This window comes from Poecile atricapillus, chromosome 1 (assembly GCF_030490865.1).
Source record: "Poecile atricapillus isolate bPoeAtr1 chromosome 1, bPoeAtr1.hap1, whole genome shotgun sequence".
Classification (NCBI taxonomy): Eukaryota; Metazoa; Chordata; class Aves; order Passeriformes; family Paridae; genus Poecile; species Poecile atricapillus.
Genome location: NC_081249.1, coordinates 26,566,068 through 26,589,217, shown reverse-complemented (window position 1 = coordinate 26,589,217; position 23,150 = coordinate 26,566,068). Strand labels below are relative to the sequence as shown.

The following is a 23,150-nucleotide window of genomic DNA, read 5'->3' as shown; positions in this document are numbered from 1 at the left end:
GCTTTAACTTGTCTTTGCATCTTTTGTCTTCTCTGAATACCAGCTTGTACTAGAAATAACTTCTTGCTTAGCCTTTCTCTTTTCTCTCCTGTTGTTAAGTTCTTGTTCCCTGTTAATAGCTGGGGCTGCCAGTCTGAGACCAAGGCAGAAGGAAATGATGATGTCAGTGCCAGGAATAGTCACTAAATCAGAGTAGTTGAAAATTTCAGTGATCCTGTGTCTCTACTTAAAGCCTCAGGACACTGTCATGGAGGATAATTTAACCATTTTTTAGTATTGACATAACTGAAGAGTTTTCTGAAGAGGCTTTTAGGAAGCTTGCAACTCTCCTGTAATTGACTCATAAACTCATAACTACTAATGGATTAACTCCTTGTCCTACAAGAACAGGATGCCTGACACACACTTTTTAGTCTGCTCTCTTTAGTATAGAGTACAGATGATACTCTGTAAATGTGTGCTTTTAAAAGTCTTTCTAGAGTGGATATTGGAAAGCAAATGGGATGTTTTGAACTGTAGTATGGAGGACATCTCCTATATTAATAGCAGAAAAAGTCTGTTTTTAAACTTCTACGAAATGTGTAGATGATTAACCACATGAGAAGTTTGCAGTTTATTTGAAGTAATACTGGTTTTAGGGATGCATACATGTTGACAGTATATCTTCCTTACTGTTAATGAAGTAGGGTTGTTTTTTTTTTGCATTGGAGGTAGTTTTACTGTAATATCTGTAATAGGATTTGGTAGAATGGGGAAGTAGGGGCTCATTAGCTTTCTATATGTTATTTTTTGGCTTTGTATGAATATTTGTCCCTCTTTTTCTGTAAATATCTTCAGTAAAATACCTGGGAAAGAAATTTTTGCTTGAACGAAGACACAGTCAATTCCTCTTCCTTTGCTCTCTCAGAAGGCAATCACCATTACTAGCCTTGTGTTAACAAGAGTTCTGTGTGCCAGAAATTCTGTGCATACAGAGCTTTCCGCTTAAGACCAAAAGCTAATTTGCATGCTGCATGAGGCTGCAAAAACTCATGTAGGTCAGCTTGGGAAGGAATCTATTCAGGGTAACATGGGTTTCAGAACATGTTTAAATTTGTTGGACTATGACAATTTTCAACTGAACTGGAAATGGGGAAGAAAAGGTTGTGCTTAAATGGGATTGCAGCTGTAATCTCAGTTTCAAAGTTTCTATTGTACTTTTACCATAGAGGCTTTGGGGAGTATTCTAAAGGGGAAAAAGCAAAATAGTTGCCTGCACAGCCTATTTGTCTTATGTATTTAAGGTCAATCAAAATGGGAGTAGTATTGTGTGTATAAATATATTCTGTATATAAATAAAGGTTTCAGAGTCAACACCTCAAATGCTGTAAAACTCTTTGTTCTAAGGGAATACACATTGAGTAAATTGCTGGTCCAGGTGAAGTGCCATTTGTTTGAATGGGGCAGGATTTCATGTAGTGCCACAGATTTTTGTGGCAGAATGAGTTGCCACATGAAGGGAGGAAGAGTAGCTCCAGTTAACTGTTAATCCTCTCAAATGTTAAGGAGATGACAAGTGTTTATTTTTGCTTTATAAACCAGAACTTGTTTGTTTATGAAAATAAAAGGAGGAGAGTATTATCCAGATAAGACAGGGTACTGCTGGAGTTTCTCAAGGAGAATGGTTTTCCTGGAGGGCCAGTGAGAGTGGTGGGAGGCTAGACTAGAGAGCAGCAATGTGGATGAGGATTGGATAAAGACACTGGTTGCAGGTTTCCTGGAGAGATGAAATAAAGTAATGGGACAATGTCTTGAAAAATCATGATGGCAAATCAAGTATTGATGTATTTTGTTCAGTATGGATATATCTACTTGGACATTGTTCCATTCTTTCCTTTCCCTGGTTCATTCTACCATGGTGGCATGGTCAGTGGTCACCAGACACTACACAGTGCTGTTACATTTTGTGTCTGTGTGGGACGTAACTGGAAGGTGAACAAGGGCACATCATTGTAGGCAATTCCCAGGATGTGAGAACTGCTATCAGAGGAAACTGGTCTGTTCCCAGTACAAAACAACATTCAGGTGAGAAGAATAGTAGGAAATCTTGTTTTGGTACAAATAGATCACTTTTATAAGTCAAGGAATAGGGACTTTTGAAATAATCTTTTACTGGAGTTTAGTTACTGAGAAGTGGGTATGATCCTTTGGCTTCAAACGATCATCCAGAGGACAAGGACTTGATTCACTATGTGGATTCCGTATTCTTAGCCTCCTTGTTCCCTGGGGACAGTGGCAAGTTTTAGAGTATGGATTGGTAAAGAAATCTTGAGAGGGTTGGGACACAATAATTGTAGTATTTTTGATGATGGAGGCCGAGTGGAATTTAAAACCAGGATTGAGTAAACTGTAAAAAAATTTGTCTTATTCCAGAAGAAACTCACCACTTGGTCAGCCCCTTGACAAAAAGGGTTTGTGTGTTTGTTAAATCCTCAGTGGACATCCAGTAGATTACTTTGTGGAAGTGAAGGGGAAGTGCAAAGCTTGTCTGAAGGCGCACAAACAGATGTAGTGCTTGGTCAGACTCAGCCTAGGATGCTGACTCTGAGTTTATCTAGGAGATAAAGAATTATAAGCGCAGTCATACAGTGACACACTCTCCTGGCCTCTGAAAATTTATGATTCAGGGAATTTATGAGCTAGACATGGCACCTCTCTGCTTATTAGTGGTGAATGCACTTTATCTGAATTACATTCAGACGAAGCCCCTCTGAAACATGTGAATGTAACTGGTTTATTAAGGCTGTGATAAAGGGAACAAGAAGCAGGCCTGGTAATAATTCCTGCTTGCAGTGGAAGGTGTAAGTCAGTTCACTGGTCTGAGAGCAGCTAACTCGTGCCCACCCAGATGTGAGCTTGGCCAAGGTGTATGTGAAAGTCTGTCATGCAGCATTACAGCCAACCTCCTCCTAAACCACTAGGAATGAGAAAGGAGCTCAGCTCGTGGTGCAAAGCTGCACCAAAAGAAAAGAATATTAAGGGATGAACTGAACATTACAAGGAAAGGATACCATGTCTTTGCTGTCAGACTAGGTAAAAAGACTGGGCTGCTCTATTATTGAAGTTAAAGAGTTGTAGCCTTATTTTATGTGTCATGAGAAGCCCAGTGACAATGAGAGTCTGTGTAGAGGTGTTCTGTTACCCCTGGAAGAGAAAGTGTTCAGGGTAGTACATATATTACAAGATGACTCTACTCATCTTGAAAAATTGGGAAGGGAAAAAAAAAAGAGTGAGAGATCTAGAGCGACTTCAGAAGCTAAGTCACATACCCAGCTCTGGGAAATGTACTTTATCAAACAAGTACTTAGCATAAGCCAAAGATGCATTGTTTTGATGACAGTTCTAACAAATCTACCACAAGTTTGCTTTTAAGTTGGTCCTTGTCTAGTCAGGCTTACCTCACAAAGTACTGAGTGTTCAAGTAATCATTAGATCACTGGAGCAAGCAAAGAGGAAGTCTCTTGTCTTTAAAATGATACCTGAGTATGGCCAAAAAAATGTGCATGTGAGGTGGAATGGAAGTCTCAAGATAAAGAAATGAAAGAGGTGGAACAAGCAGAGGCTGGAAATAGAGGAATGGTAAGATAGATGAGCAAACTTGCTAAGTATCTATATTGATCTCAGAAACCAAGAAATTAAAATGTATGGTACAGCAATAGAAAGAAATTGTATTGAAAAAAATGATGTGTTTATTTTCTCTTGAGGAATCACAGTGAGACAACAGTCTGATTTGAGAAGGAGAATGGGAATGGTGTGCTGGTCCCTACCCTAGGCTGAAAGTAGGGAAACAACTGAGCCTGACTCAGTAGACTGGAAGTGATTTATTCTGGAAAAATAGTAAATACACATGAGTTTTAAGAGCAACTGTGTCACTTCTGGTTTCTTTTTTTTTTTTGGTCTGTTTTTACCTTGATTGTCCATTCTGACACACAAGGAGGCTGATGATACATGCGCATCTTGAACTAATCACAAAGCCTGTAATTTCTAAACAATTTTTGCAGTTCCAGGACAGGAGCATGGAATGCCTGTGGGCTTGGATCATTCTGATGTTGCTCACCTGTGTTAATCCTGATTTTGAGTATGTTTGTGTAGGGGCTGTGTCAGAGATTACAGCCTCCATTGCTTAGTTGGCAACCCAGAGGCAGAGGAAATGCCTGTACTGTCAGATATGAGCTACTTAGTCTTTGTTGAAAAATGTCTCTGTTTTCTTCAAGACCTTCTGCTCCTGCCACCCTCTCAGCTTCTGTAGACATCAGGGCATACTTATGGTATGTTTAGGTTTTTGAGGTTTTCTCTTACCCACTGGGAATTTTCCATAGCTTGTTTACTCTTCTGAAGGTTTTGTCATGAACCACATTGAAAACTGAACTGCCTAGTTTCTTGAAACGTATTAATTTTATAAACCACAAGCAAAATACAGTGAGGCAGCTGCATTGAGAGTTTTCTCACATGACCCAGCACTAACCTTAGCTCTGCCCAGCCAGGCAAGCTGTGAGGGATGGCTCACTCTGCCCCAGCTGGGCTCCAGACAGCTGATGGTGAGAAATTACCAGCTGGGTAGAAAAGATTCCGGCAGCCACTGGACTATTTCTTTTCTCTGGGGTCTGATTGGTTGACTTTCTTGAATAATCTTGATTATATTCTTGATGATAATCTTGATGATAATTCTTGAATAATCTTGATTGTCTAGGAATTTTTTTCATTATTCTAGTACATGTAAGTTAATTCTGCAGATGACTAGAGCCAAGGGCATTTTATTTTTTACTTTTTTCACTGCTTCCCACTAGACCCTCCCTTTCACAAGATCATATCTTTATTAGACATTTTTTTCCTTTTTCATCTAATCCAGATATGAACTGTCAATCTAAATAACATGATGGCCATATGGCATGATTGAGATTCCATTTTATTGTCTCTGAGTAGCTGACATTCTGTTCTAGATCTTTTCCTGCTTGCCAGGTAAAGCCAGTGTTTTGGTACCAGTCTGGGAGAGAGGAGCATTAATTGACTTAGCAACTTTCCCATGTCTGAAGAAGATTACTGTAAAAAAAGCAGCCCTAACATTACAGTATCCTGTGGCTAAGGAGAGTATTCTAACATAAGTCAACCAGACCTGTGCATTGTTGCAGTTTATTTTTTCTCTTCATAATGCTTTGTAAGAGACAAGAATCAGAATGTGCATCTCTCCAAACACAACCTTCTTTCCTCAAAATTCTAAGTATTAAGTATTTTGCCTAATTTCTTTAATATTCTTAAACAATAACTGCTTTTAAATTACCTGAAAGACTTGTGATACAGTCTGTTGGTGTGTTTCCTGTTTTCCCACATTTCATTTCTTTCAAGGTTGTTTTTGCTTTTCTTATTCCAGCTGCACATAAAGAAAGATCTTACTCTTAAGTCATCATGATTGCACAAGAACATCTGTGTATTTTGTTTTCTTCTTTTTTTTCCTTTTGTTTTTGGCTTTTTCCCTAGAGAACAGAATAACTACCCTACTGTGTAAAATGCCCCTCTATTCTAACCTAGTACTGATGCTCCCTGGTGAGTGATACTTCAAGTGGTATGATTGCTTCAGTGTTGCACCCTTCCTGATTGCCAATTTGGGATTTCCTGAGCTGAAGGAGGCTTCTGGACCATTAAGCTTTAATAGCTGCCTACAAACCTATACTCCATGAATTTTTGTAGTGCTGGTTTTAATCCACATATTCTTTCAACCTCCACAACACCCCACACCAATACATTTTGCAATTTCATTGTGTAGAAAAAGTACTTCCTTTGTTTCTTTTTAAACCTTCTGTCTGGTAATTTCATTGTGTGCCCCATAATTATTTTGTGAGGAAATGCTCTTCACACCATTCATGATTTTGTAAGCTGTTTGTGGATGGATAACTTCTGTTTTCTGAGCTGGAGAATACAGACCTGGGAGAGCTATAAGTGTTTAGAAGCCATCTGTTGTTCTTCTCCATGTGTTCTGGAGAGCACACACAATTCAAATTGTAGGTGTCCAGTGATGTACATGGATGTGTTCTCTCCAACCAACTGGTGATACTGCTTGCCTTTTTAACCATTGCTGATGATGGATGTGGTAACACAGGGCTACCCACAAGAAAAACCTTAAATTCTTCTATATGGCAATATTAGAATAGATTCTGTCATTGTACATGTGTACAGTTGGGGTATACATATTTTTTGTTTGGATGAGTTCACACTTTTCATCATTCCAATTCATCTGTGATTTTTTAAAATTTATTTTCTGTTTTGTTTGTGTAGTGATTTGAAAACTCTGTATGTCGTCACGTGTAGATTATGCTCTCTAGGATCACATTCTATTTTCTGCATACTCTTGAAAGAACTGCTTTTACTAAAACAGGAGTCGTACTCTCTCTGGCCACATGCTCTGGCTGTTTAAATTTCACACAGCTCTTCCTGTATGGATGAGAGCTCACTTGGAATCCATTCATCAGCAGCAGAAAATTGGCTGACTGCTATAAAGCCATTGAGTTACTGTTTCATTTTAAGGAACTTCCAGACTGCTTTAAGGAAGCACTGGAACACAGGAGTTTGGTTTGACATTGACACTGGGTGTACAATTGTTCTGTTAAATAGGAATGTGTTCAAGTTACATCTGCCATCCTAAAAGAATTACCAGTAGTCTTTCTGTAGCTCACTAGGAAAGTGTTTCTGCTTTGAATGTAGTCCTACTGGTGTAAAGACACTGGAAGGAAAGTGGTCTGTCCTTTACTTGTAAAAAAATCAAGCTGCACCTGCCTTTTCATAAAAGCTTTAGTTGGTACTTACTGATTTTCCCTCGTGCGCTGACAGGCTCTGTCAGAAGGCTACAGTGTAAAGTTCCCCATAATGTTCTTTTTTTCACATCTGCCCTTTTTAAATTTAAAAAGTGTCATTCCCCTTACAATTTTGAGTATTTGTATTACATGTGCAAAAAAACTTATTCTGCACTTGCTCTGTAAGGTAAGCTAGGTGAATTTGGAGAAGGATTTGATTGCTTGTAAACAGGCATCTGGTCTATTTATGAGGCGTCTGAGAGATGTGGAGCTGTCAAATTCATGTGTTTCATGGGTACCTCCTGCCTCGCTGAAGCAGCATGAAGGGATGGTGAAAGGAACTAAGTCATCCCAAATGGCACAGCATGCTTTGTATTGAGGCAACCAGATCATGTGTTCTGTGTGTTGCTTGATGTTGAGGGTTCCTGAAGCTTACACCATGTATTTCCAGCTGGTGCTGGGATAGAATCTGTGGCTTGAATTTCACTGTTTGTGTTGTAGCACTCTGCAGTATCAAATATGAGCTTAAGCTAGGTGGCTCAGGGGCTTCTAAGTTCTGTCTCTGTGGATGGTAAACTTGTAGTGAAATAATAAAGCCCAGAAATCAAAGCATCACATGGCCTATGCAATCCAGGCTTTTCCTAATTTCCTCTGTGGTTTTGATCTATGATTCCACTTGTATATCCAGAAAACAGAAGATAATTTTGTACTAGTGTTAGTGAATTAGCAATGAGGAGTTGACTAGGTTAGGGCTGTGCGATTGAGAAATTAGTGAGTCGGTGTGTTACTGGGGGCTGTCTGTATTGAAAGACAGCTACCTAGCCTTCATTCTGAGGGGCCATAAGTAGGACAACTCAGCTATAAATGTAATGTATCATTTCAGTTACCAGTGTGTGCCCCTTAGTGTGATCCTCAGTCTTCTACTTGTAGTGCTCTGTGAACCTGTCTAGATTGTATCTTCTCTGGTACCAAAATGATTCCTGTATTGATGCAGAATATTACTTTTTTTCTTCTTTATTGAGAGGAAGTAATAATAGGCCTGTAGTTAAACAATATTTGACGTCTGCAGTATATATTACCAAATAACTTACCTTCACTATCTGTTACTCAATTTTTCTCTATTGCTCATCCTAGTATTCTGTTGCATTGAAGTTACCCTCACTGAAAACAGTAAAATGGTTGTTACTTTGCATGTGATGTTATAGCACCCAGAATTTTGCATGATATTTCACATTGCAATGATAGTACTACTCACTTGACCAAAGAGCTTCATGGTTTGTCTTCGCTGAAATTTTCCAGTTAAAATTGTGCAGATAGATTAGCCCAGCAGGTTACCTGTTGGAAGCAGAACTTGTTGCAGGAAAGAGTCATGGCCACTGGCTTGTCTGACTTTGTTTCCTATTGGTGCTGCATTCCTCAGTAGATTTTAACTTCTGAAATATGCAGCATTTTTTTCACTTTCTGGGGCTAGTTGTGTTGGGTTTTTCCTTCCTCTTCTTCTTTTTCTTTTTTTGTCCCCCAAAGAGATGTTGGAATGAGTGAAAAAGTGCAGATTTCCCACCATTGTGTGCAGCAAACCCCATTTTGTTCCTCCAATGTCCCTGTTACCACTTTACTGCACAGCTGCTGAGCATGGAGAAGGATGGCTGCGTCATATTGTTTCCTGGTCTATAATTAATACAACTTTACAAATAAGTCCATGCTAAATTTTGCAAAAGCACTGAGGTCTTCATGAATGTTACTCTGAAAAATGACTTAACTGCTTCTGGGATCTGTGGGATCTGCCTGTGTGGGTTTTTTTATATTTACAGAATAAATTCTGGTTATGTATTTTGGTGAATAAGTTGTCACTGAATTTTAAAGTGCTGACAGCTCCCATCTTGACAGCAGACTCCTACTTCATGAACCTTAAATTGCTGTGCTTGCATAATAAGAATCCTTTGAGTTAAGTTTTCTCAGTAATTTAACAGTATTTTTGACCCTTACTAAAGTTAGTATTTAAGAACAAAATGTTCATAAATTAAATTAGGTATAAATTAAATGTTTCTGCTTGGTTACATTTCAATTGACTAGTGTAAAGTATCGTGAAAAAAAAACCCAAATAAACCTATGAAAATGCTTTACTTCTATTTTTACTCCAGTCTTTAATTATTTTGTCTTCATTTTCTTCTTTTCTAGAGTTTTGGAGTGCCAAGGGCTGCCCATTGTGAATGGGCAGTGTGATCCCTATGCCACCGTTACCTTAGCAGGACCCTCCAGGCAAGTATTGCACATTCAAGAGCTTCCATTTTATAAGGATATTTTCTGTTTCCTTTGTCTATTAGAAATCCACTTTCTCTGATGGACAGCTGGGAGTATTTAGACACTGCTAGAATATGTTAAGTGTTGGGGTGAGTGTGTGTATGAGCTACTGAATTATGCTAGTAAGTAATTTGAGACTTGTTTCAGTTTTGATTTATGTAAAGATCTGAATAATCACTGAATAATTTGAATATCGCAGAGTATATAATGTGTGGTTAGTCTTAATTTATGCATCTTCTCACCTCACAGTTGGAGGCCAGTTTTTGAGCAAATTCATTGCCTAATTTTGGGCAGGGTAGAAGAAAAATGTGAATACATCAACATCTTGCCAAGTATGCATGTTTGCATGTGAATATTTAGTGTCTTCACTTTCAAGGTGTGACAAATTAATGTGTATGTCAAAAACCCTCAATGGCTCAGTCCTGTAATTTGATATATGCAGACATAACAGCGTGGATAAAATTTGGAATGAGGTTTTCGTGATGAGATTCTGCATAATACTCTTCAGTTTAAATTTGGGATTCAATTTTCCCATCTGTTATAAAAATTCCCTGTGCTGTTGGATGTCACTGCTTTTTTTCTGCTTATCTAGTAATCTTTTAGGTCTGTGTCATTTTAGAAACAAAACAGCTCTGCTGTGACCTCAAAGAATCAGAGTTGGTAACATGGGTTGTTAATAATGTTTTACAACAATTTATTGAAAATACTATAAATAAGAAGCATTCTTGAAAAATATTTACCTTGTATGCAGAGGAGTCTGAGCCTGTCTGTATTCTGTATCTTTGTTTGGGTGTGTTATGCCTTGTCTCCATTAATGGACTTATATATTTGACTTGTATGCTTTGTTTTAAGCCTGTAACTTGTTTCAAATCAAGGCTGGATGGCTGTTATTGAAATTGTAATGAGATTGATTGACTAACCTTTGAATGTCCAAATGTACCTCTGACTGCTTCCCTATGCCCCCAGTCTGGATAATGTATGACTATTGGTAATGTACTCCCTTTAGAGTAAGGAGCATAGCCTTATCCTATTCCTATCTGGGTTTTGGTGGGGGGGAGAAGGCTTGCCTCCTATCTCCAGCAAGCAGCATGCAGCTTATTCCCATTCACTGCTTTGTAATTGCTCAATAATTGTGCTGCCTTAATCGCCTCCCGTTCTACATCCTGCTTCCCATCCCCTCCCAGAAGGGTTTATCGGTAAAGAGGCTGATTGGCAAGTGTGACTGATGAGATGGGGTTGGCAATCTGTCCTGTGTCCTGGAGGAGATTAGTCTCTCTTATCTCTCAGCTTCTCCTAGGAATAGTGGGATATTCTTAATCTGTACATCATTCTCCTCTCTGGATTTTCCAGTGCCTCTCATTTTAGAGAAGGAAAGCTGCTTTACTCAGCTGCAATTATGCAATGACAAGCATAAAAATTTCAACAAACGCGCTGCTGTTTATTGTGTGATTTGTACGTAGAGTCATCAGACTTCCTGACAAAAACTCATTCTGTGCCTGTATTATTGATGGAAAAATATTGTCTACTGGTGGACAGGCCCATTCAACTCACAGGGGAAGTCTGGAGCAGCACTGGGAATTAGACCCAGCTTTACTCGACCTCTGTGAAATACCCAGAGTTGTCTAGTTGAATATAAGCAGTTACAAGCCATCTAAGCAGCTTTGGTGCATGAGAAATGAACGATAGATTCTGGGATGAAATGATTAGTAGGTCAGTTTTCCACATGGCTGATGTGCCTCTCCATCTGCGTCTGTTTTATCTATGCCTGCAGAGCTGTAGGGTAAGATTGGTGACACAGGACAGCACACAGCTTTCTCTTGTAGGTAGTGAGAGTAAATCAAGCATAGGTTAATAACATTTGGAAGCCATCAAACAAGCTGTTGGCTGGCCTGTGAGAAGTGCATTGGCTGGCTTGAGCCCAGGACCAAGCAGTCAATGTCTGTGTTCTCAAAGGCAGGCACGGGCGAATGCACGGCCCGTAGGGGATGAATGGGCAGTGCTGAACTTGGTCAGGCCTACTGAGTGGCTGGAAGGAGGTCTGCCATGTCCTACACCTACAGAAAGTAGAAATAGAGACTTCTGCTCAGCATTGGTCATAGTAATTCACCACCATATTAACTAAGTGGGGAAAGGGATGCTTGTACAGCAATGAAAATATTCTTACTGAAGAAACCATTCTGGATTTTTTGATGATCACTGAAAAGCAGCAATTGATTTTTCAGACCAGAATTATAAAATGTGAATCACAGAAACAGCTATGCTAGTCTTTGTCTCCTGTGTTTTTAGAGTGTGGGGAATTTCTGAGTCACGTCAAGACTGAGACCATCCTCCAAATGTTGCTGCCGAGAGCCCCATTTTTGCCAGTTTGTGCAGATAAAAGATTCTACTATGTCAAGCAAGTGATAGACTAAGGGTTGAAGGAGTCGTGTTTAAAATAGGATAACAAAATGTGATTGCTGCCACTTTAGAGAAATAAGAATGCATTGAATCTCTCTCTTAAATGTGTGCAAGTGTCTGTGCCTTGCTGTGCTGGAGCCGCACGGCATTCCAGTTTTATCAGACAAATCAAGTGGATGGCTGTTTCCTCCTCAATGGCTCTGTTCTAGGATCACACTTCTACTAATGTTGTTTCTTACCCTTTTTTTGTTTATTTTGTTTCCTTAATTCAGATCAGAAGCCAAAAAGACTAAAGTTAAAAAGAAGACCAACAATCCACATTTTGATGAGGTGTTTTATTTTGAGGTTGGTATTTCAAAGGAACGGGTTATAAGCTGAAATACTATACTGTGGATAGTTGGCACGGCATCCTGCTCTATGTTGTGCCAGCTGTCATCCTTGAAGACTTTCAAACAGGGCGAAGAAGTACCCGGGCTCAGACTGGCTGTCTGCTGAAGGAGCGCTATCCTGCTTTCACTCAGGTGCTCTGTAGGAATAGCTTCAAGTTGGGCACTTCTGAGCAGCAGGCTTTACATTTAACCACAATTCACCCCACTAGAGTTTTGAAAAAAGCACATTTAGAAATGAGTTTAAAAAACCTGAACGAACCACACATAGAGAGAAATTATGCTTTTTTCTTAGTCTGTCTTTTTATAGCTGCTCCACCCAGTCAATGGGAGGAAGGTTATCTCCCTAGGAAAACTGAAAACTGCAGAGAAAAAAAAATACTTAAACTGGTTGTTCTGGCTGTCTACCAGTCTGCTGCAATACCAGTGCCTTTTCTCCAAGTGGGTGAAACCTCTATAGCTTTATTTAATACAGAGCATTTTCAACAAGTCCAGATAAGATAAAGCATAACTTATATGAAAGTCCTCATTTTGGTTCTTTCTGGCAAGAGTAGCTCTAATTGTGGTGTGTCCATACATATATATGCATGTGTTTATAATTTAGATCTCTTTTGAAACTTGTCATTTTGTCTTCTAAAGTATGTGTATCATTCTCTTTTTCTCTTGGATATCATAGTCCTGGTCTATGCTTGACTGTTCTATTTCAGTGGACACCTCAAGAAAGTATCTGTAATTATCAAGTTGATGAAAAAAAGCTAGAGTAGCACAGTGCAGCTGGCATTGATTGAAAAGCCCTTTCTGCTCATGTGGTTTGCATCATTCAGGTCACATTTGCATTAGAAATCATTGCTGGCATAGGGATGGCACCTAGGAATGTGGTTTCTCAAAGCAATTCTGGGCCACAGCCACATCAGGAAGGGGAGCTGGGGGGAGTGGAGCCATACAAATGCACATGCCATTCTTGACATTGCTGTCTTCCCTCTCCTACAAACCACCGTCTTTGCCTAGAAGCCAGTAGTTTTACTGATCAATCTAAAGTCTGTCACACCAGCAGAACCATGCTCTTGTTGATGTAATGTGTTTGGATACAAGAACAGATACAAGATACCTGCTTGGTAGGAGCACTTTCTGTGGTGCCTGAAGGGCTGGAAGCCATGAAGGTAGGCCAGGATAGCTATCTAAGGTGATCTTTGCTCTGCTGACCCAGCACATCTCATCCTAGGATATAGCTGCCCTGCTCATAGTGAGCTTTTGTGCCTGCTTCCTGCCTCCATGAAGCTCTATGGGATTGCTGCATGGGCACAGTTAGAGGGACAGGGATCCTGTGAGACCAAGTGCTGAAACTGCGTTGAGGTGTCTGTGTGTTCACACTGGATTTCAGTCCCTCACCTGGCCCAGAGCTGTGGTCTTTGGCAGTGATACAAGAATGATGCTATATGTGAATAAACTAAAATGGGCTTCCTTATTTTGAAATAGTCAGTTCTGGAGGAGCCTATCAGTGAGAACTTTTTAATGAGAATGTAATCCAGGAATTCAGACTGTAAGCCACAAAAACTTCACCTGATTCCTTGGCCTTCTGTGTGCTACAGAAACAGCCAATGTTTGGTATTTAAACACTGAATTTGGCAGGTGGTGCCATACTGGGAGAGGAAAGAGAGAAACAAAGCATCTTCCAGCTGGAGTTGGGAGGGAGGGGTCAGGGGCTTGCTTAGCTTGCCTTTATGTGAGAGCTGGGTTGCGTGCAAGTACCAGCAAAAGCAAAACCTGAGCTCAAGCCCGTTCCCCAGCTGTTCTGCTAACTCAGAGCAAAATGAATTCTGTGTTGGTAAAAGCAGAGCTTGGAAAACGACTGAATCAGCCAGAGCTCTGAAATATAAACATACCCTTAGTACAGACAGAGCCATCATAGATTTATGTCATTTTGAGAGTAGTTAGTACATATCAGGCTAAATGTCTTCAAGGAACAGGGTTCAGTAGAACTGCTGTGACTGGGAAATACATTCACTAATGAGACATGGGCAGACCTATGTGGCTGGTGCATGCAAACAAAGTGCTCTGATTCCTGTGGAGCTGAGAGATTCATGCTGTTGACAGAGGAGTCACTTTTTGCTTCTAAACAGCTTCATCAGCTTTTCTGCAGCCTGCTAGCACAGTGATTGTCCAAGCCTCCAAGGAAGAAGCTGATCTGTAAAAGACAGTGAATGGGTGCTTTCCTTTCTACAACCAAAAAGTCACACAGATTTAGTTTTCTAGATGAAAGATAGCTTATTGTTGGTTTGGGAAATAGAATGACTTATTTCAGGGGTGCAGTGAATGAAACTTGCACCTGATAGTTAGAAGCCATTTTCAGCTCTGCTTCAGCTGCAGCATGGTGTGGAGCTGTGTGTGCAGCTACAGGAAAATGGTGGTCTCACAGGAATTAAAGAGGGAAGTGCTGGTGACCTGTTTGTAAACTTGCATGTGCTGAAAAAAACCTGAGCAGCTGATAAATGGCTTGCCAGCTTTCCCAGATGAAGGGGACTAACACAGCAGAGTTGTGCCCCCTTTTTTTGTACAGTGTTATGGGGTCAGCTGCTTCAGCACTATGGACTGGGAGGTTCCTCATCTCCAGTTCCATACAGCTATCCCTTTTGGAATACCACTCTTGAGCTGTATTGATGTGCACACTAAGTAGTCATGTGGGTGGACAGAGAGATGTCATACATGCAGATTCCAGCAAAACTTCTGAGAAAGTGTTTATTTAGAAGGGATACGCCATAACTTACACCTGTGCTACAGCTTTTTGGAACAATGCCTGTGTTACAGATAGTAAGGGACTTAAAAAGTTTGCTTAATTATTAAAAATTACACCATTTGCTTCACAATGGTAGTAGAAACTGTAATTTGCAGGCCTGTATGATACTTTGCAGAAACTGTAAAGTGTTTGCAAGGCTAGAGTGAAGAAATCTGTGTTTAACTGCTGAAGTTGTAGACTGTATTTAAATAAACTGTGCTCTTGGGCTTACCAGGTGCATTTGTAGCCAGCAGTTCTGGGGCATTTGGTCTTCAGTGCTGCTAGTGGTACCTTTTAGTTTTTGTGTATCGCTTTGAAAATGTTGCCTTCCTCACACTTACAAATTTACAAAAAGCTGAGTGTCCCCTGCGGAAGATTGTTTTCTGGTTCCTCTCCATGTAGGCAACTGTATCATTGCCTCCTTTAACTGCCACTTGTATCTCATGTACAGTGCAAAACCAAATAGTCAAGTTTATAATAAAAGCTAGTTTTTGTGGGTGGGGAGTATTAAGCCACAAGCATATTCAAACATACAATAAAGTTCAGCTTCTGTGTGCAACCGAGAGCTGAACCCACACATCATCATACACCCTTGCGTTTGATCAGTTCCTGCTGTGGTTTCAGCTGGGTGGGGTAGCCTTTTTCTTAAGTTTCTGACGCACTATGCAAAAATACAACCACCAAAGTGTTTTTACAGTCATGGTAGAAAACAAATTTTATGAAACATTTGTAGAAAAACTTTACGTGCTAATGCTCTGTACTTCTTTCCTTTTTCCTTTTTTTTTTGCCTCTGCTTTCCTGTTAATCATTCTTGCATATATGGCTGGTGAACTGTGCAGCTGCTTCTATATTCTGATATGCACAGCACAGGCTAGGGTCTCTTGGTCTGCTTGGTATTTGTTATATGGGCAGGTTAAATTGACTTCCAGAATATCAGGACAGGAAGAACCTCCCAGTTTTAATTGGATACACTGCAAAATGTTTTTAAGGGTGGTTGTGGTTCCTCCCCTGTGCTCTGCAGAGTGCTTCAGGGCATCCATTGTACAGCTGTATTTAAAACACAAATATTAATTGCCCTTTTCTTTCCCTACATGGATTATGGAAGTGGTGCTCCTTTCAATGGTATTTTTCTGTTGTCAATGTAAACTTGAAGTGCTGTAGTAATATTAAAGATGGTCTTTCTCTGTAAAAAAAGTATGGAGTATCTGCTTACTCTTGGAAATGATTGTGTAATCGCCACTTTATAGTCAGTAATCTCTTTAGTCAACATGTTTATTCATTTGCATGGATATTTTCAGTATCGGGACTGAAGTCACTGCTGGTAGTACAATACTGTGCTCTTCCAAAGCTTTGTAAAAGTTACATCAGAATGTTTTTGTATCAGATCAAGCTGCTAAAAGCTTCCTCCTTTTTATTAGGTTACAAGACCCAGTAGCTACAACAAGAAATCCCATTTTGACATTGAAGATGTAGATGAAGTGGACAAAATGGAGATTAGGTAATATAAAGTAAATTATTAGCACAAAATTTTCTTCCAGAGTTGTGTAACTTTGTAGTAGATTCTGTTTGCTAAGTGACAAGCATGGTTTTTCTGTTGATAAATCAAGATGAGTTTTTGTCACTGTATCTGTATGTTCATTTACTTCCACTGTCCTGTAGATTCTATCTTGAATATGTGTGTTGGTTCTGATGCAGGAGAGATCCTCATTATTTTCCTTTGTTTCTCATGGGCACTGTGTGTATACTAATATGCAGTTGTCATTAAGAACAACCTGTTATGTCTGGGCTCTCCTTTCTTCCCTCCCTCAGTTTCCCAGGACATCCCAGAGCCTCTGTGATGCTCTGAGATACAGAGTACATTTTCTTCTATCACTTAATTTTAGCAACCTGTATGAGGTCCTTCTTCTCTGAAAGGAGACTCTTGAAGTCAGAGTTTTTCTGAGGCAGAGACAGTTTCTGTTCTCTTTTGCCTTCCGACTTTAACCCTTTATTGCTAGATTTGGTATGATAAAAGTGAAATCAGTTGCACAGGAGAAAAGAAATTCTGATTTCAAAACCAAAACAATCCCACTCCACCCTGTGCCACCCTCTTAGTACTATTTTAAAACCTGCTGAGGCCAGTCAACAGTGTCTGTGGGGACAGGTGAGTATAAAGAGAGGTGAGAAAACAATAGGAGGTGCAAAACTTGAAAGTGTTACATGCATCTTACCATCACATACCACTGAAACACTGGAGGCTTGGGCCATCTCGTGATCTGTGTGCACAGTAAATGAATACTGTATTTCTGCATCCGGTGGTGAGAAATTCCTCTCTCCTTTATGTTAGTATTTGGAGGAAGACTAGTAGCACTGCCTCCCTCCCCATATATTCTCACTAGAGAGGCAGTGAGGCGTCTCCCAGAAAGTTCCATAGTTCCTTCAGAATCACAACTGGCTGCAAGGAAAGGAGGGGAAACCAGGGAAGGGGAACAATACTAACTCCCAGCAAGCAAAACACATCTGTGTTCATGAATGGATTGAGGGCTGTTCTGATGTGGCAGCTGCTGGTTCATGTAGCCTGTCAATGCAGTGTCACAGCACTAGGAGAGCATTAATAGATTGATGTTTGCCATGGCTCTGAGGCAGGAAAGGGAAACTATTTATATGTGAGAGAGGCAAGAGCTGTGCTCTTTCACAGAGAACGTTAGCGTCAGGCAGTGCAAAGGTAGCTGGTTTAGGGGCAGCCCACAGCTGACTCATGGGAGTAAAAGCAAAGGCCCAGGTGCAGTGCTGGGCTGCTTTGGTGGTGTAAGTGTTGCAGCACTGCAGGTGACCTAGTCCTAGCACTAGGCTAAGTCTCTGCAAAGCTTTGCATCGTGTAGGCAGATATGAAGTAACATGGCCCAATATTCCATGGCATGTATGTGATGAACTGGGAAACTACACCATGTCTTAGAAGGCCCATAACCATGATGCTCAGCCATGCACTGATTTTAAATGAAAGCTAGGATTCTCTGATAGATTTTTTGATAGTTTTGAAGGAGATGCTAGACATTGGTATACAGCGGTTACATATTGCTTAATATTTCAATGATTCTCATTTTATACTACTGGACTAAATGAAATTATACAGTTGTTTTACTTGCTATATTTTCTGAACAATTGACTCATCTGCAGCAATAATGTATGTGGAGCTGAGCTTCAGAAAAGTCTGTCATTCCTGAAAACCAATATATCACAATGTGGCACAGAGGAATAGTTTGAGAGGAGGCTCGCAAAATAGTTGGAAAAAGATTAAGCACTTAAATAACGAGCAAAAGCAGATAAAGTGTTAGTCTTGGTTGGGCAAATTCTCCTTAGAGCCTTTGTCCCTCTGGGACAGTGTGTTTTTGTTTCCATCTTGGGTTCCCCTTCCACCCCCGCTCACTTCCTCCACTTTGTTTAGTGAGAGTTAGATTGCCCCCAAGCCCTCTGGACAGATCACACAATTTATGGGTTTGGGGATTTGTTTGTTTTTTCCTCTCCTGAGAAAAATACAATTCCACAGGGTAAAGAGCAGACTTAGTCTCTCACGATTTCTCTCTAAAGCTATGAAAAGCTTTCTCTTTTTGAGTGGGTGTAGGAAGTTGTAGGCAGGGCATATCAACACTTGGGGACCAGATGTTCTGGTGAATTCATGGTTTATCCTCCCTCTCTGTCCTGTTTGTTTCTTTGTGTGACTACAATCTGACCAGTTTCAGAACAACACTTGTCATAGTTTTGCCTTTTAAAAATCTTGAGAGACAGTGATCTTTTAGACTCTGAGATGTATGCATTAACATTTTTAATAACTTCTGTTTATTCTTTGTACTCCAAGAGCACAAACCAATAACTTTAGAATGTGCATGCCTGCTTTGCTTACTGTGTAGTGTGAGATCTACTTTAATTGTTATTTCTTCTTGTACAGATCCTTTGCACTGATTTTTTTTCTGTAACTGTGGTGAAACCCTTTAGCTGTCTGTGTTTGAAAGTGTTACTGCTAGTTGGCATCTTGAAAGAGTTTAGATAAACTAGAAACAAGTAGCCTGTAAATACTTGGTAAGTTGTAAGTTTGACTGTATAAATAGACTTAAAGATTCCTCTCTTCCTGAAGCTGCTTTTAGCTGTCTGAACTGGTTAGCAAGATAATAACCCATCAAATATGGAGAAAAGAGAGAGAAGGTTGAATTTTCAAAGAAGTTTTTTTCTGTTTGGAGAGTTCTTGCCCTGCAAAAATACTGTCCAAGTTATCAGAGTCTGAACAACTTTACCTAGTATGCATGCAGTGTGTGCTGATGGTGTGTCTAGTGTATGACAGCTGATGCAGGAGACGCTGTTGAGAGATGCAATGATCAGAGGACTTAAAAGTAATGTATTCTGTGTTTGCATAAGATAGGATAAACCTTTAACGGGACTGTCAACATCTGCTCCTTGGCCAGTCTACTGTGACTTGCTTGACATCAGGAGGGTTGTGTAAATATGTCCACAACTGGATGATTTTGTACCTTATCCAAGTTAAAGGTGCTCTTCTAAAAATTGTAATCAGTTGAAAACTAATATATTCATTTCCGTGTACCATTTTTCCCTCCAAAAGTTTAAGGCACATTCAAGCTGTCACTTAGCTGCAAAACAGTCAGCTGATCTTGTTTTTTAATAAAAATAGCTGTTAGAGAAAACCTTAAAATACATACAGAAACAAATACCCTGGAGTTTGAAACCTTTGCCTCAAGGTGGGTATGGTAATGTTTAGCTACATGCTTTGAATTGCAGTGCAGTTGTTTTCTATCTAGATGTTGAAGAACATAGGGAAGAAAGAAAGGATTGTCTACAGACAGATAGCAGAACTTCCCAAATGTGAGGGACTGAGTGCCAAAATTTGTGTAAGCTTCAGCCAATACACAGATTCTTCCGAAATGTAGAGCTATCCTACAGCTCTGAATATTTCTGCAGAACTAATTTAGGTGCCATTAGTGTGTATGCTTGACACAGGACTCTTCCTAGGAGCTAGAAACTGGGAAAAAGTATGGAGAACTAATTCTGTAAAGCTGCTACTTAACTGTTAGTAATCCCAAATTAGACAGGGACAGATAATATGTAGTCCTTAAATAATTTTGTGCATTTCCCCTGGTGTCCATTTTAACTGTATTTTTCCATTATCTGGGATAACCAGACAGCCATCTGAATCTTTATCAATATGGACAGTGGAAACAGTACAGGTGAGAAAAAGTTAATCTGAATGTTATTTTCCATTAATGTTTTATGGAGGTGAATTGTAAGGCTTCAGAAGTCTAAGGTGAAGTTATCTCTTCACTGTTTGGAAACCATTGCTGTACAGTTTCAAGTCTTTGTAAGTCATAGACTTGAGGGGAAAAAACCCAACAAATTTGCAAAAAACATTGTTTTGTTTTTTTTTTAATTATTATTATTATTTTGATTTCTTAGTAGTATTTTAAATTATTTGTTTTTATTACAGGGTTGATCTTTGGAATGCCAGTAACTTGAAGTTTGGTGATGAGTTTCTAGGAGAACTGAGACTCCCTTTGAAATTTCTCCGACAGTCTAGTTCTTATGAAGCATGGTATTTGATATTTTACTTTTGGAGAATAAGTAGAAACATATGTCTACTCTGAAGACTTAAGAGTAATTACTGCTATGTGATAAAGTTTAAATGGATTAAATTTGCATCTTTTTTGTAAGCAAGCCAAAGTAATCTTAGTAAGTGTAAGAACAAGAAGGCTTGATAATGTGATTAGAGGTTGCAGTCTGCCTCTCTGTAGCATATGGGAGTTCTAGTATGTTGTTTTTACATTATTTACTGCAGTTCATCAGCAGTGCTATAGTTTTGGTGTGTGGGTTTTTAATCATATCTACATAAATTTTTATGTTCAGAACTTCCCATGTTGCAGTTGGTGCAAAACAGACTGGCAAACTTAATTAAGAACTCTGATTCAGAACTCTCAAGAGTTTGATACATATGTAAATACTCTATGTGTCGGTACAGTTTCTCTATGCTCATGTATAGCCTGAGAAAATCTTGTGTTTCAGCACTAAGTTTCTATCCTATTTTTTGCATATCAGGTATTTTCTGCAGCCCAGAGATAATGGTAACAAGTCATTGAAACCTGATGACCTCGGTTCCTTAAGGTTAAATGTGGTTTACACTGAGGACCATGTTTTTTCCTCAGACTATTATAGTCCGCTGAGAGACGTCCTGCTAAAATCTGCAGATGTTGAGGTAATTTGCTTGTGTTGTTTGTTGTTTACTTGCAGATCATCTTCACAGGGGTTTCTGAGTATTTGTCACTATCTTGCTGGCACCACAGTTGTTTAACTACCGGAGAGGTCAGCTCTTCCTTTTCAGACCTCAGAGCCTTGTTAAGCTCTGCATATCTCTTGTGCTTGTCTTCAGTCCTTGCAGAGATCTTTATCTGCATTCTGTATGGTAGGTGAAGGCAGACCCAGGAACACAGTGGTTTTAGCAGCAGCACATTCTCTGTGATTTTTTAATTTTACATGTGAAAAAGTCAGAAAGCTTCAGTTTGATCAATTGTTTTCCTTTACTGGACACAGGAACAGGTTTGTTTGCATAACTGAGAAAAACCCAAACTAAGAAATAATCCTGAAACATCAGAGATTTGGACCGTGTGTGCCCTTACATATACTTCTTACAGTTGTAATGATGCTTTTGTTTTTTCAGTAAAAGAACTGAGTTCTGTACTCACTGGGACGTGAAATTGTGAAGGGTTAGATAGAGTTCTTTCTCTTCACTTGCTTCCCAGGCAAGTGACATTTACTGAAAAGACTGCCATTAAAAATGTGGGGGATAAAAAGAGACTGTACCGTAATAGTTTTTTAATTGCTGCCCTCTTGTGACCAGAACTCACAGCCCACAAAACTGGGATGTAACATGCACCCATGTTATATACAGACTTTTGGGTAACTGGCCATTGCAACTCTTGTGGGGGGTTCTGCATTAAGAAGCTAATGGGAATAGAAAGAAAGAATGGTTTTTCTGGAAGTATTTCTCAAAGTTTTTGTTTTCCACTGTTCAGCCTGTTTCAGCATCAGCTGCACATATTTTGGGCGAAGTTTGCAGAGAAAAACAGGAAGCGGCCATACCTCTTGTCAGGCTTTTCTTACACTATGGCAGAATTGTGCCTTTCATAAGTGCCATTGCGAATGCTGAAGTGAAGAGAACTCAGTAAGTACCAAAAAACAAACGGCTATCAAAAAGACCTAAACTACATTGGCTAGTGCTAGAATCTTCCACTCAGTTTCTAGAAACATGCAATTTCAGAAGAAAACCTCGGGGTGATTCCTGTTCTTCCTAGCCAAGTGGCAGAGTTCTTTCTAAATTCTCTCAAGATCTGGTTAATTTGACCTTTAGGAGGAGTTCCCATCATGTTTTGCCAAAATGATTTGCAAGACTATTCTAACATGAGAGAATAGGGATTTTTACTCAGTCATAAGTATATATAACTGAAATTCTACCTTACCTTCAGCTGTTCATATGAAATAATTTCTGCATTATTGTGTCCTAATAAATCATTTAGTGCTGAGTAAGTGTTTGTTGAATTTATTCTAAACAACAAGCAAGTTTATTCCTAATCATGAATATTTAAGCAAGTTGTGTGTCTAATCGTCCCAGTTAGAGGGTGAAGGATTAAGGATGAGATTGAATTTGGCATGGGATGACAAAAAATGAAGTTGGGCTTTTTTTGGCTGCTTCTTTTGAGTTCCTTGTTTGACTTACAGGTGGGCTGATAGTTCAATAGTGTAAGATCTAGTGTTCATACCAAGCAGATCCTAAAGAATATTTGTTACCACAGTCCCTGTGCCCATGTAGTCCTGCTCTTGACTAACAGTAGAAGAGTCAAGGGGAATGACTGGTACTGACTGTAAACCTCCTTAGCACAAAATAAAGTCTCTGTGTGGATTGGCTCTTTTCAGAGTGTCTGAGGAATCAAGTGTTTTCCTTCCTGTAGGTAGGTGTATTTTTTCTGAGCTGCAGGTTGGCTGAAGCAGCAAGGTTGCTGCAGCATGAGGAAACTCACTGATTCCTAGTCAGTCATGTTCCTGTGATAAAGCAGCAAAGATTGTGTTTGTTTTCAGTGCTTCCTGGCATTTGTAACAGGCAGTGAGCTTACTTTTTTTTTATGAAACAAAATGATGAACCCAGCAAAGTAATTGATTATAAAAGAATAATGTTACTCACTGCTTGTAAATGAGTACAACCATAGTAAGCTGTAAAAAAACAGAAAAGATGTGTGTATATGAGCTAGGAAATAACTTCAGATCCAGGTTTGATCCACTGTCACTAAGCACAGGTTTTGATTGTATGTATTGTAGATAAGATCATTGGTTATATACCTATTTGTACGAAGTAAATTGCTAAGCAGGGAGGTACAGGTATGTAATAGAGCAGCTGGCTGAAGCTTTATTAGTCACTGAGGCTGTATGTATAGTACAGGA

At 39.5% G+C, this 23,150-nt stretch overlaps 1 protein-coding gene across 2 annotated transcripts in view; it reads left to right on the top strand.

The window, feature by feature from the left end:
* RASA3 (RAS p21 protein activator 3) overlaps window positions 1–23,150 on the top strand; it is a 131,896-nt gene that overhangs the window by 89,077 nt on the left and 19,669 nt on the right. For both annotated transcript variants that reach the window (XM_058856230.1, XM_058856219.1), the window contains exons 6-11: window positions 9,003–9,083; window positions 11,795–11,867; window positions 16,100–16,179; window positions 20,152–20,256; window positions 20,757–20,913; window positions 21,731–21,879. In XM_058856230.1, coding sequence (XP_058712213.1) covers window positions 9,003–9,083; window positions 11,795–11,867; window positions 16,100–16,179; window positions 20,152–20,256; window positions 20,757–20,913; window positions 21,731–21,879 — 645 coding nt within the window. The remainder of the gene's footprint in view (window positions 1–9,002; window positions 9,084–11,794; window positions 11,868–16,099; window positions 16,180–20,151; window positions 20,257–20,756; window positions 20,914–21,730; window positions 21,880–23,150) is intronic.